Source organism: Anomaloglossus baeobatrachus, chromosome 9 (assembly GCF_048569485.1).
Source record: "Anomaloglossus baeobatrachus isolate aAnoBae1 chromosome 9, aAnoBae1.hap1, whole genome shotgun sequence".
NCBI lineage: Eukaryota > Metazoa > Chordata > Amphibia > Anura > Aromobatidae > Anomaloglossus > Anomaloglossus baeobatrachus.
In genome coordinates, this window is record NC_134361.1 from 22,411,083 (window position 1) to 22,425,749 (window position 14,667).

Below are 14,667 nucleotides of genomic sequence, written 5' to 3' on the forward strand. Positions count from 1 at the left end.
CTTATCTCTACTGTTCCATGGCGCCTGTCATCATACTTAGCTCTACTGTTCCATGGCGCCTGTCATCATACTTAGCTCTACTGTTCCATGGCACCTGTTATCATACTTAGCTCTACTGTTCCATGGCGCCTGTCATCATACTTAGCTCTACTGTTCAATGGCGCCTGTCATCATACTTATCTCTACTGTTCCATGGCGCCTGTCATCATACTTATCTCTACTGTTCCATGGCGCCTGTCATCATACTTATCTCTACTGTTCCATGGCGCCTGTCATCATACTTATCTCTACTGTTCCATGGCGCCTGTCATCATACTTATCTCTACTGTTCCATGGCGCCTGTCATCATACTTATCTCTACTGTTCCATGGCGCCTATCATCATACTTAGCTCTACTGTTCCATGGCGCCTGTCATCATACTTATCTCTACTGTTCCATGGCGCCTGTCATCATACTTATCTCTACTGTTCCATGGCGCCTGTCATCATACTTAGCTCTACTGTTCCATGGCACCTGTTATCATACTTAGCTCTACTGTTCCATGGCGCCTGTCATCATACTTATCTCTACTGTTCCATGGCGCCTGTCATCATACTTAGCTCTACTGTTCCATGGCGCCTGTCATCATACTTAGCTCTACTGTTCCATGGCACCTGTTATCATACTTATCTCTACTGTTCCATGGCGCCTGTCATCATACTTAGCTCTACTGTTCAATGGCGCCTGTCATCATACTTATCTCTACTGTTCCATGGCGCCTGTCATCATACTTATCTCTACTGTTCCATGGCGCCTGTCATCATACTTATCTCTACTGTTCCATGGCGCCTGTCATCATACTTATCTCTACTGTTCCATGGCGCCTATCATCATACTTAGCTCTACTGTTCCATGGCGCCTGTCATCATACTTAGCTCTACTGTTCAATGGCGCCTGTCATCATACTTAGCTCTACTGTTCCATGGCGCCTGTCATCATACTTAGCTCTACTGTTCCATGGCGCCTGTCATCATACTTAGCTCTACTGTTCCATGGCACCTGTCATTGACTCGCCCCAGGGCTATGGGGTACTCGGTCCCGGACAGTGTACTACTGAGATATGTCACTGGGTGGCCGTTGCCCGGTTCCGTGACCCTGGGGGTCGCTTTAAGAAAGGGGGTTATTTATAGGGGAAATGTAATAAAAGTTTTTGTCGTTATGCCACTTGCGGGTTGCGGCTATTTAAGTGGAGCTGCCGCTGCACAGTTCTCACTACTGGGGCTGGTGTTAGTGGTAGCCTGGATGTTAGGCCCTCCGCAAGCAGAGGATCGGTGATGTTGTTGGGCGCGGAAAGAAGGTAGGCCACACAAGGGGTTGCAGTGTAACTGGTTCTTTTTACTCACAACATGGTCCTCACCACTAGTCCCCTTAGTTCCAGTGCCGGTGTGGTGACCTGGTGGCTTCTTTCCCCTGCACCTGTCTCTGGTTGGTGGGTCCCCGTGGCTTGGAGCATCTGGGGGTCCCCTCCTGGTAGTCTTAGTCTGTATGACAGGTAACTTGAACCCTGTGGGGTCGTTTTCTCTGCTCCTGTTCTTCATTTCTCCCGTTGCTTCTGTGTCCCGAACTTTACGGACAGTGAGGTCCTTGATGATCCCCTCACTGTGCAGATTTTATCAGGTCTGCCTGGAGAAATTGCCTGACCTAGGGCTCTGCACCAACTGGTACTATGGTTCCGGGAGTACTCCACCGGCAACCACACGCCTGGGCCCTCAGGTCACCGTTACACTCTCCTGTCAGTATGGTTACATCCGTCTCCTCTCGCTTCCACTTACTGATTATCTGACCCCTCCCCTTTGGTTGTGGACTAGATCGGTACCACCCCTAGGTGGCCATCCATTGGGACCAACCCTAGCCTGTCACCAGTCTTTGTGAACGGGAAAAACAGGGATTAGAACTAAATGTTTTAGTGTTACCAGCACTGGTCTTCTGGGTTTCTGGATAGAATGCAGTTCCCTGTAGCTCCTGATGGCTTCAGGGGCGCTACATCATCATACTTAGCTCTGCTGTTCCATAATGCCTAAGTATGATGACAGGCACCTTGGTACAGTAGAGACATGTGTGATGACTGGCAAAGATGAATTTTGGGGGCCTCCTGGACATTGCTGGGGAGTTGACCATTATGTTTTACTAGAAGAAGGTGATTCTACGCATCGGGTATTCTAGAATTTACATATTGTGTAGTTAATGTATGATTTTTGTTATATATATATATATAGATGTTGTTGTCTGTAGTTAGCAAGTGTTTGTGTAGGGCGCTGTACATGTTCTGGGTGTTGTCTGGGTGTGGCGGGGGGTGAGAGCGGTGTTGTTTGTGTGTTGCGTTGTTTGTAGAGCGCTGTGTGTCTGTATCATTGTGTATGTTTGTTGCGCGGTTTGTGTGGGTGTGTGTGTGTTTTGGGGGGAGGTATGTTTTGTGCAATGTGTGTGTTGTGCGGTATGTGCGTATATTTGTGTGTGCCGCGGTGTTTGTGTGTTGGGTGTTGTGTGTGTGCGGCGTTGTGTGTGTGGGTGTCTGTGTAGGACAGTGTTTGTGGTTCCCAGTGTGTGTGTGGTGTATTGTGCAGTGCGTGTGTGGCAGTGTGTGTGTGTGTGTGTGGGTGTTTTGGGGGGAGATGTGCACCCCCCATCGTGCTCCATCCCCAATGCTGCGCACTCCCCATCGTGCTCCATCCCCTATGCTGCGCACTCCCAAACGTGCTCCATCTCTCATGCTGCGCACTCCCCATCGTGCTCCATCCCCCATGCTGTGCACCCCCCATCGTGCTCCATCCCCCATGCTGCGCACCCCCCATCGTGCTCCATCCCCCATGCTGCGCACTCCCCATCGTGCTCCATCCCCTATGCTGCGCACTCCCCATCGTGCTCCATCCCCCATGCTGCGCACTCCCCATCGTGCTCCATCCCCCATGCTGCGCACTCCCAAACGTGCTCCATCTCCCATGCTGCGCACTCCCCATCGTGCTCCATCCCCCATGCTGCGTACCCCCCATCGTGCTCTATCCCCCATGCTGCGCACTCCCCATCGTGCTCCATCCCCATGCTGCGCACTCCCCATCGTGCTCCATCCCCCATGCTGCGCACCCCCCATCGTGCTCTATCCCCCATGCTGCGCACCCCCCATCGTGCTCCATCCCCCATGCTGCGCACTCCCCATCGTGCTCCATCCCCCATGCAGCGCACTCCCCATCGTGCTCCATCCCCCATGCAGCGCACTCCCCATCGTGCTCCATCCCCCATGCTGCGCACTCCCCATCGTGCTCCATCCCCATGCTGCGCACTCCCCATCATGCTCCATCCCCCATGCTGCGCACCCCCCATCGTACTCCATCCCCCATGCTGCGCACTCCCCATCGTGCTCCATCCCCCATACTGCGCACTCCCCATCGTGCTCCATCCCCTATGCTGCGCACTCCCCATCGTGCTCCATCCCCCATGCTGCGCACTCCCCATCGTGCTCCATCCCCCATGCTGCGCACCCCCCATCGTGCTCTATCCCCCATGCTGCGCACTCCCCATCGTGCTTCATCCCCATGCTGCGCACTCCCCATCGTGCTCCATCCCCCATGCTGCGCACCCCCCATCGTGCTCTATCCCCCATGCTGCGCACTCCCCATCGTGCTCTATCCCCCATGCTGCGCACCCCCCATCGTGCTCCATCCCCCATGCAGCGCACTCCCCATCGTGCTCCATCCCCCATGCTGCGCACTCCCCATCGTGCTTCATCCCCATGCTGCGCACTCCCCATCGTGCTCCATCCCCCATGCTGCGCACCCCCCATCGTGCTCCATCCCCCATGCTGCGCACTCCCCATCGTGCTCCATCTCCCATGCTGCGCACCCCCCATCGTGCTCCATCCCCCATGCTGCGCACTCCCCATCGTGCTCCATCCCCTATGCTGCGCACTCCCCATCGTGCTCCATCCCCAATGCTGCGCACTCCCCATCGTGCTCCATCCCCTATGCTGCGCACTCCCAAACATGCTCCATCTCCCATGCTGCACACTCCCCATCGTGCTCCATCCCCCATGCTGCGCACCCCCCATCGTGCTCCATCCCCCATACTGCGCACTCCTCATCGTGCTCCATCCCCTATGCTGCGCACTCCCAAACGTGCTCCATCTCCCATGCTGCGCACTCCCCATCGTGCTCCATCCCCCATGCTGCGCACCCCCCATCGTGCTTCATCCCCCATGCTGCGCACCCCCCATCGTGCTCCATCCCCCATGCTGCGCACTCCCCATCGTGCTCCATCCCCCATGCTGCGCACTCCCCATCGTGCTCCATCTCCCATGCTGCACACTCCCCATCGTGCTCCATCCCCCATGCTGCGCACTCCCCATCGTGCTCCATCCCCTATGCTGCGCACTCCCCATCGTGCTCCATCCCCAATACTGCGCACTCCCCATCGTGCTCCATCCCCTATGCTGCGCACTCCCAAACGTGCTCCATCCCCCATGCTGCGCACTCCCCATCGTGCTCCATCCCCCATGCTGCGCACCCCTCATCGTGCTCCATCCCCCATGCTGCGCACTCCCCATCGTGCTCCATCCCCTATGCTGCGCACTCCCAAACATGCTCCATCTCCCATGCTGCACACTCCCCATCGTGCTCCATCCCCCATGCTGCGCACCCCCCATCGTGCTCCATCCCCCATGCTGCGCACTCCTCATCGTGCTCCATCGCCTATGCTGCGCACTCCCAAACGTGCTCCATCTCCCATGCTGCGCACTCCCCATCGTGCTCCATCCCCCATGCTGCGCACCCCCCATCGTGCTTCATCCCCCATGCTGCGCACCCCCCATCGTGCTCCATCCCCCATGCTGCGCACTCCCCATCGTGCTCCATCCCCCATGCTGCGCACTCCCCATCGTGCTCCATCTCCCATGCTGCGCACCCCCCATCGTGTTCCATTCCCCATGCTGCGCACTCCCCATCGTGCTCCATCCCCTATGCTGCGCACTCCCCATCGTGCTCCATCCCCAATACTGCGCACTCCCCATCGTGCTCCATCCCCTATGCTGCGCACTCCCAAACGTGCTCCATCTCCCATGCTGCGCACTCCCCATCGTGCTCCATCCCCCATGCTGCGCACCCCCCATCGTGCTCCATCCCCCATGCTGCGCACTCCCCATCGTGCTCCATCCCCTATGCTGCGCACTCCCAAACAGGCTCCATCTCCCATGCTGCACACTCCCCATCATGCTCCATCCCCCATGCTGCGCACCCCCCATCGTGCTTCATCCCCCATGCTGCGCACCCCCCATCGTGCTCCATCCCCCATGCTGCGCACTCCCCATCGTGCTCCATCCCCCATGCTGCGCACTCCCCATCGTGCTCCATCTCTCATGCTGCGCACCCCCCATCGTGTTCCATTCCCCATGCTGCGCACTCCCCATCGTGCTCCATCCCCTATGCTGCGCACTCCCCATCGTGCTCCATCCCCTATGCTGCGCACTCCCAAACGTGCTCCATCTCCCATGCTGCGCACTCCCCATCGTGCTCCATCCCCCATGCTGCGCACCCCCCATCGTGCTCCATCCCCCATGCTGCGCACTCCCCATCGTGCTCCATCCCCTATGCTGCACACTCCCAAACATGCTCCATCTCCCATGCTGCACACTCCCCATCGTGCTCCATCCCCCATGCTGCGCACCCCCCATCGTGCTCCATCCCCCATGCTGCGCACTCCTCATCGTGCTCCATCCCCTATGCTGCGCACTCCCAAACGTGCTCCATCTCCCATGCTGCGCACTCCCCATCGTGCTCCATCCCCCATGCTGCGCACCCCCCATCGTGCTTCATCCCCCATGCTGCGCACCCCCCATCGTGCTCCATCCCCCATGCTGCGCACTCCCCATCGTGCTCCACAGTCACACATCAGACATTAAACACGCACACATCTGATCGCATACACTCACACACACACCTCACTTCTCCCTGTGCCCACCGGTGGGCGGTCCCAGCAGCTGTGCTGCACGCCGTGCTCCTCTGCCGACACTCATGGATCTGATCGCATACACTCACACACACACTCACACACATCCGATCGCATACACTCACACACATCCGATCGCATACACTCACACACATCCGATCGCATACACGCGCTGACACAATCACAACATCCGGAGATACCACATGCTTCCGGCCATGTGATCCTCCAGCAGGTCCTGGAAGATCACTACACAGTATCGCCGCCGAGAAGCAAGCGATATCACGGGATGTTGTGAGTATGTGGATGCGATCTAGTGTGTGTGTGTGTGTGTGTGTGTGTGTGTGTGGTGTGTGTGGTGTGTGTGTGTGTGTGTGTGTTCGTTCCGCCGCAGGACCTTGATGCGCTCACCTCGTGTGGGGGGCAGAGCCTGGGCGATCGGCCAATCCGTGCGGGAGGGGCGGAGCCTGGGCGAGGAGAGCGGCCAATCCGTGCGGGGGGAGGAGCCGAGGCGAGCGCCCAATCCGTGCGGGGGGCGGGGCCATGGCGAATCCGTGAAGCCGAGCGGCCAATCCGTGCGGGGGGGCGGGGCCATGGCGAGCCCAGCGGCCAATCCTCTGTTTGTCACCGTAACGACATGGCCAATCCGTGCGAGGGGGGGCGGACCCGAGGCGAGCGGCCAATCCGTGCGGGGGGGAGGAGCCAAGGCGAGGCGAGCGGCCAATCCGTGCAGGGGGGCGGGGACATGGCGAGGCCAGCAGCCAATCCGCTGTTTGTCACCGTAAGGACATGTCCCGGGACACAATTTTGGAGCAAGACAGACAGACAGACAGAATAAGGCAATTATATATATAGATTAACTACTGATATAAAACTGAACACGTATACTATAAATGTGACTTAGAATGATATGATGTATTATTTTCTCCTGCTTTGGTTTCCTCCTGTCACTTGTACTCACATCTTCTTTCTGATCACAGTGGACTCCCCAATGAACACCATAAACAACAGCCTGAGTAGTGATGGGGTCAGTAGACTCATCCAGGTCCCATATGGCTGTGCCGAGCAAACTATGATCTCCACTGCTCCGGGGGTGTATGCGATGCGCTACCTCGATCACACGGACAAGTGGATGATGCTACCTCCTGACCGCAAAGATGATGCGATGGAGAACATGAAAAACGGTACTTTTATCTGTTGTTGTAAAAATGTTTTGTATTATACAGATGTATCCTAGTATAGAGCTACACAATCTGCTGCAATTATTTCATAAGTGTGTTGCATCTGCAGGTTACATCTTGTATTGGAGTAGATTTACTTTCAGCTGATGCTGAAAGGGTTAAGGACTCTTTCCCTTCGTTCTCTGATTACTCATAGCCTTATCACAGCTGCAGCATTTTGTCATCAGCCCTTCCACTATATTTACCCACACCTGGCCTTACTCCATGCCGGTGATAAAATTTGGTATAATGACCACTTTGAAGGAGCCAGTCTCTGGAGAAGCTGAGGGGTCATTTTAGTTGCAACTGAGAAGTTTCCAGCTGGAGAAACTTAAGATTGCTATTTGTTTTTACTTTCCTCATCTGTTTGTCTTACCTTCCTCGTGTTGTCTTATTGTAACAGTGGGACTAGTGTCTTGCTGTCCTACTCACTAGTCAGGGTAAATTCAGCGAGGGCCTAGGCACGTGATGGTGCACAGGGGGAAAGACCCATCTAGGGACATTATGGAGTGCAAGGGTCAGCCACATGTGAATGTGTGGTGGTTACCCCTCTCCCCTCTGCCATTCACCAGTGCCTTGTTTATACTTCTTCTTCTCCACATGGTTTCCCTCTGAGTTCCACCGCACGCTCAGCAACTGTCATAGAATTCACTATAAACTATATAAATGATGGTCTCCTCGAACAATTAAGCTGTTCTGTTGCCCCCAGGATACTCCAGAATATTGCAGTTCAAAAAACAAGATGGATCCTACGGTGCATGGCTGGACACGCCCAGCAGTACTTGGTAAGATGGAGACTTTTTTAGTCCTTTTTGTCTTGAGTCTATGTCTTTGTCACATCCATTGCTGGTAGCTTTGGGTATTTAAAGGGTCAAAATCACATAATTACATCTTCTATGTAAATATATGGCCTTGGATCGGCTCTGGATCATGGACGAGGTGGCTCAAGGATCCAGGGATGACTTCTCCACCTATTGGCTGAACCCCACTTGTGGTAGAGAACTCTGACCTGTACCCCAGGGGCCACAACCTCAGTGTCTGATTAGATTGGTGGATATAATGTAAATTGTAGGTCCTTCAACTTTCTACAATGATTTAGCAAGTGGCAGTCTGATACGTGGCAGAAGAACTTTCCACTGTAGACCACTAAGCCACCATGAAACAGATAATTCACATAAGGTCCAAACTGGTTCCCCTTCCACTTAATAATCAGGACCTACTGGACTTACTGTATACTAGGATGTGGCCCTTCGTGAGGACTTGTTCACCCCATAATCATAGGTTCCGTTTTTAGAAGATCTATGACAGATATGACACATCCATTTTGCAACAGGTCTCAGTAGATTCCATTGGTCCACCATGATTCAGAATAGCACTTCTGTCGTGCAGAGTTTGGCATTTCACTCGCTGGGTCTCATGGCGTCAGACTCTGTTCACACTGCAGAGTCCGACAAGCAACCTGGAATCCCTTAGTTGCACACAGCCTGTCTTAGGCGTCGGCTGGTTCTGGTGTCACTGCTCTCCAGGAGTTAATTCCTGCTGGTTTGTGATCATCTGCTGGGAGGTCATGCTCCCGATTAACATCCTCAGCCGCCTTCACCCTTTATAAGGTTCTGGTTCCTGGGTCTGAGTGCCGGATATAGCTTCTGCTTCATCGGTTTCTGTGGTTATCCAGTTCTATGGTTATCAACAAATTGCGGTTCTGTGTGATATGTGTGAGTCCTCCAGTTGTGCATTTATTTCCTACCCCTTTTGCTTTACTCCCCAGTTCACATAGTGTCCCTCCTTTGAGCTTGTGTGCAGTGTGCACGAGTTTTTGATTACCCTTGTCTGTGCTTATTTGTGGGGTTTTTGTTACTGGGTTTCCGGCCCACTCCCTGGGTGAGTCAAGGGTACTATCAAGGGCTTGGACAGGAGATAGGGTCATGCTGGGGGCTCGAACCTGGCTACCATTGAGCCTACCTTCGAGATAAGGGACAGCACAGGTGTACCAGTCTTTGCGTCAGCCTAGAGGCCCCTTTTCCATCGGTTTATACCCCGTGACTTCTGCCCCTTGGAGCAACATAGTCCTAACAGGATAGGAATATGGTGCCAACTTGATGATGTCAGTCACTGCTCTGAGGAAATTGTGCACAATTTTTTCCCCAAATTATATCTACAAAATGTGCAACATTTGTCCACATAAAATCTCCTGCTATGTCTTAGGTTGACAGCTTTTGTGGTTAAAGTCCTCTCCCTCTGCCGTATATACATCGACGTTGAGGTGGAAGCGGAAATCCGAATATCAGCCACCTACCTGACCACCAAACAGATCGAAACCGGAGCTTTCCAGGAAACCACTCCGGTGATCCACAAAGATATGATGGTAACGTGGACCTAGATTGTCCCATACTCTATCACATTTCCATCTTCCGCTCACATCTCCACTTTCCTGGACATTTGTAATCTTTTTGTTGAGGATGAATGTCTCGATAACAGATGATGAAGGGGGTATAGTCCAGTTACAAATGATAAGAGTTTTTTTAGATATTTTACTGTTTACATTGGCTTCCATGATGGATAACATATATACCCCAAAGACTCTTCTTGAGTATATCCTCTGCCCACGTAGGGTGGTGTCGCTGGGAAGACCGCAGATGTGGCTCTTACGTCCTACGTGTTGGTGGCTCTCCATCTTGCCAAGGACGCTATGCCCGAAGATGATACTAAAGTGGTACGCCAGCTTCCTCCACATCACTTTTCCATCTATTTCCATACAAATGATCGATCCACATCGTCCCTTTCTGTCCATCGCAGAAGAGAAGCATTGCCAAAGCCATTGACTACATCCGCTCTACGCTGGAGAACGTCAAAGATCCGTACTCCTTAGCTGTCACCGCCTATGCCCTCAATCTCGCTTCTAGTGATGACTTTTTGAAGGACAAGGCATATGGCAACCTGATGTTTACAGCACAGGAAGATCGCAGTGAGTATCAAAATGGTCAAAAAAAACCCCCAAACTCCTGTCCTCATTGCCCGTATCAACCCAAAAATATAAATAATATTAGATGTTTTTGCAAGCAACCCGTTGGTTGGATTTGATTCGGCTGCCTTTTGGTGATGGAGAATGTGCTGAGATTTTCCTGCTGTGCTAGAGGCAGAGAGAGCTGCTTCCTTCACAGCACAAAAAATATTCGATGTATAACCCTAAAAGTTGTCACCGTAATGAGGCTAATTGATTATTATTGAGCATTTTTTGTCTTCCATAGATACGGACACTACTCACTTTGGTCCTAAGGGGACTGCACTTGCTGTTGAGGCCACGTCGTATGCATTACTTACTGCCCTGCTCCAGAAAGATTTACGTAGTGCCAAGAAGATGTACACCTGGCTGTCGGAGCAGGAGAATTATGGCGGGGGATTTAAGTCCACCCAGGTTAGTCTTCCGGAAAGGATCCGTCTCTTATGGTGCACCATACGAAGGCCAGATAATATGACGTCTCTTCTCCTCCAGGACACGGTGATGGCGCTGGAAGCTCTCTCTGAATATTGGATCAAGACACACACAAGTGAAAAGAATGAATTACATGTGGTGGTGAACTCGCTGGAGAGGTCTCTCCAGCAGGAGTGCAGCCTGAGGAGCGGCCAGAGCATCCAGGAGGAGCTGGTGAGAGCTGGGGAAGATTGGGTTACAGGTGGAGAAAATAGGGGTGAAAGCATTGCCTTCCAATCCAAAGAGTGTCCAGACTTTATATATGGCTGTGTAATGCTGAACTGGACCTACTGGACCACAGGGGGACCCCGGGCCTGCCTTCTAGTGGGAGGGGCTTGACTAAGCGCCCACTGTGAGGCAGACGCCAGGTGCTACTCCCAGGGCAGAGACCGGGACTGTGGCAGCTGATCCCAGAGCAGGGACAGACATGGGTGCAGACATGCTGAGTCTCTAGTGTAGACAGAGACCACCAGGATAGCTAAAGTAGAGAGAACGGCCAGGACAGACAAGCAGAGTCACTAGGAGGGCTGGGACCACCAGAATGGCTGAGGCAGATGGCACGGCCAGGACGGACAGGCAGAGTCACTAGTGCCAACAGGGTAGGACGGGCTGGAACCAGGTACAGGCAGGACAGGACTGGAACCAGGTGCCGACAGGACAGGACAGGCTGGATCCAGGTGCAGGCAGGACAGGACTAGAACCAGGTGCCAACAGGGCAGGACAGGACAGGAATCAGGTGCCAACAGGGCAGGACAGGCTGGAACCAGGTACAGGCAGGACAGGACTGGAACCAGGTGCTGACAGGACAGGACAGGCTGGATCCAGGTGCAGGCAGGACAGGACTAGAACCAGGTGCCAACAGGGCAGGACAGGACAGGAATCAGGTGCCAACAGGGCAGGACAGGCTGGAACCAGGTACAGGCAGGACAGGACTGGAACCAGGTGCTGACAGGACAGGACAGGCTGGATCCAGGTGCAGGCAGGACAGGACTAGAACCAGGTGCCAACAGGGCAGGACAGGACAGGAATCAGGTGCCAACAGGGCAGGACAGGCTGGAACCAGGTACAGGCAGGACAGGACTGGAACCAGGTGCCGACAGGGCAGGACAGGACAGGAATCAGGTATAGGCAGGTCAGGACTGGAATCAGGTGCCAACAGGGCAGGACAGGCTGGAACCAGGTATAGGCAGGTCAGGACTGGAATCAGGTGCCAACAGGGCAGGACAGGCTGGAACCAGGTATAGGCAGGTCAGGACTGGAATCAGGTGCCAACAGGGCAGGACAGGCTGGAACCAGGTATAGGCAGGTCAGGACTGGAATCAGGTGCCAACAGGGCAGGACAGGGTGGAACCAGGTATAGGCAGGTCAGGACTGGAATCAGGTGCCAACAGGGCAGTACAGGCTGGAACCAGGTATAGGCAGGTCAAGACTGGAATCAGGTGCCAACAGGGCAGGACAGGCGGGAACTAGGTACAGGCAGGACAGGACAGACAAGAGGATGTAAAAATTTGGCACTCAAGATAAATGTAAATAGTGGTCTTTTATTGAGAAGAACTTGTAGGACCAGCACAAGCACAGACGTTTCAGTCAAAAACCTTCATCAGTGCGTGCAGAGGGTCCTCAGAAGCAATAGCAACTGGCGTAGGCAGGTATGACGCGGTGTCCACCGTTGTCTATGTGGCAATTTACATCTAATTGAGACTGTTTTGGACCCTACTTGAGCACCACCCCAGAAGTGCCGTGTGTATCAACTCACTCAGGACAGACAAAGTACCTGACAACTAGTTGGCTAGAGCACAAAACACTAATTAAACAAGGCGTTGATCAGGCACCTCCCCTAGTGAGAGAGTGCCTTAAGCACCCAGTGCCTCTCAGCAGTAGGCTTAGAGGCACTTCCTGAGAGTGACGCGCTGGCCCTTTAGGAGAAGGGCAGCGGTGCACGTGCACCTCCTAAGAGCATTCCTGAAGGACCTGTGCCGCGTGCACAGGCCCTTGGATGGGGAAGCAGGTGGCACCCATGTGGAGATGCCAGGTAGCCTGGGGAGAGCTGGTCGCGGCGGTGAGTGAGTGTGCTACCCTGCGGGGAGAGGAGCAACGGGTGCAGGGACGCCAGCGCTACAGGCCAGCCCTGTATATATAGAGTATATAACAGTTTTCCATCTTGGGGTTCAGCTGAACGAGGAGGCAGTGGCCCACGGGCAGGCGACAGCAGGGTATTAAATGTTATATCAGGGAAATAACCGTCAATGAGCTGCAATACCAGACACAGGCAAGGGACATGCTTAATTTCTGGGTATAATCTGTAAAATACGTATTCAGTGAAGTCAGACTTTCCCATCACTGAGACCGGAGACGACAGTTGGTGCTTATATAATTCTATGGAGGGGATGGAGCTGCAGCACGATACAGACATTCTGCTGCAAAAAAAAAGGTTTTTATTCTTTGTTTTGTAGAGATCGATGGGAGCAAAATTTAAGGTGAAAGTGTCAGGAAAAGGAACCGGTGTCCTGAAAGTGAGTATGGCGTAAACATATTCTACGGTGCCCATTGAAATGCATAGGTGACCGAGGAGGGGGCACGGCTCCACGACAGGGGCCCCCACTATAATACACACGTCATGATGCAGATCCTGGACTGGGGTTGTCTTAAAGGAACAAGACCTGTCTCCTCTCCTGACTTGTATATTTTAGTAAATTCTCCTTGAGGTAACAATTTTCCAGCATTTTTTCTAGAATCTGTCTGCCGCCGCCATTCCTCTGTTATTACAGGTGGAAATTTGGAAATCTGTCAAAGGGGTGTGTCCAGAATCAGTGAGCGCTCATTGGTCGGTGTAGGAGGCACACACCCCAACTGGTAAAACCCAGTTGGCATATTATTTACAGATTTCCAGGAGGAATAACAGAGGAACTTGCTTTACTTTCCTCTACTTTACGTCACTATTTCCTATTTATCCGCTCTCAGGTCCTGAAGATGTATAACATCATACAAGCGGAGACCACGACCTGCTCACAGCTGGAGCTGGCAGTAAAAGTGGACGGTAATATTATCGATGAGACCTTCATAGATTATTAATGGGATAAATGACCCCATATATAGACTGTATAGAGGATATGTATACATACTGTATGTGCAGACATGCAAATCATAGGATATCTAAGCTCCACCCATGAGGAGCCTAAAACTGCCGGGAAACTCCCCATTTATTTAAATCTTATACTTGTTCCCTTTATAGCTTAGGATATTGATTGGTGCAGGATTAATGGTGGCAGGAAACATTTCTGGCATGTCATAAATCAAGTGTGAATTGGGGGAGTTGGTGCAGGTGATTGCTGCGTCCCTCAATTAATCCCAGAAGGAAGAAGTCTGATCTCCTCTGGACTGAGCATTTAGCAGGTTAAATTTTTCACATAAATATTAGGACTGTGACTGTGAGAGTGATTGTGACGGGTATCATAGAGACTCTGAGGGGGCCACGAGAGTGATTGCGAGGGGGACCATGAGAGGGGGACCATGAGAGGGGGACCATGAGAGTGACTGCAAGGGGGACCATGAGAGTGACTGCAAGGGGGACCATGAGAGTGACTGCAAGGGGGACGATGGGAGTGACAGGGAGGGGGACCCTGAGAGTGTCCATGAAGAGGACCATGAGAGTGACTATGAGGGAGACCATGAGAGTGACTGCGAGCGGGACCATGAGAGTGACTGTGAGGGGGACCATGAGAGTGACTGAGAGGGGGATCATGAGAGTGTCCATGAAGAGGACTATGAGAGTGACTGTGAGTGAGACCATGAGAGTGACTGCAAGGGGGACCATGAGAGTGACTGCGAGGGGGACCATGAGAGTGACTGCGAGGGGGACCATGAGAGTGACTGCAAGGGGGACGATGGGAGTGACAGGGAGGGGGACCCTGAGAGTGTCCATGAAGAGGACCATGAGAGTGACTATGAGGGAGACCATGAGAGTGACTGCGAGGGGGACCATGAGAGTGACTGTGAGGGGGACC

General features: G+C 53.2%; 1 protein-coding gene across 1 annotated transcript in view; it reads left to right on the forward strand.

The window, feature by feature from the left end:
• Nucleotides 1-14,667, forward strand: part of LOC142250925 (complement C4-like) — an 80,850-nt gene that overhangs the window by 32,622 nt on the left and 33,561 nt on the right. Inside the window, 9 exon segments of the mRNA XM_075323258.1 lie at nt 6,952-7,155; nt 7,901-7,976; nt 9,397-9,556; nt 9,803-9,904; nt 9,988-10,156; nt 10,440-10,606; nt 10,685-10,837; nt 13,117-13,176; nt 13,625-13,700. Coding sequence (XP_075179373.1) covers nt 6,952-7,155; nt 7,901-7,976; nt 9,397-9,556; nt 9,803-9,904; nt 9,988-10,156; nt 10,440-10,606; nt 10,685-10,837; nt 13,117-13,176; nt 13,625-13,700 — 1,167 coding nt within the window.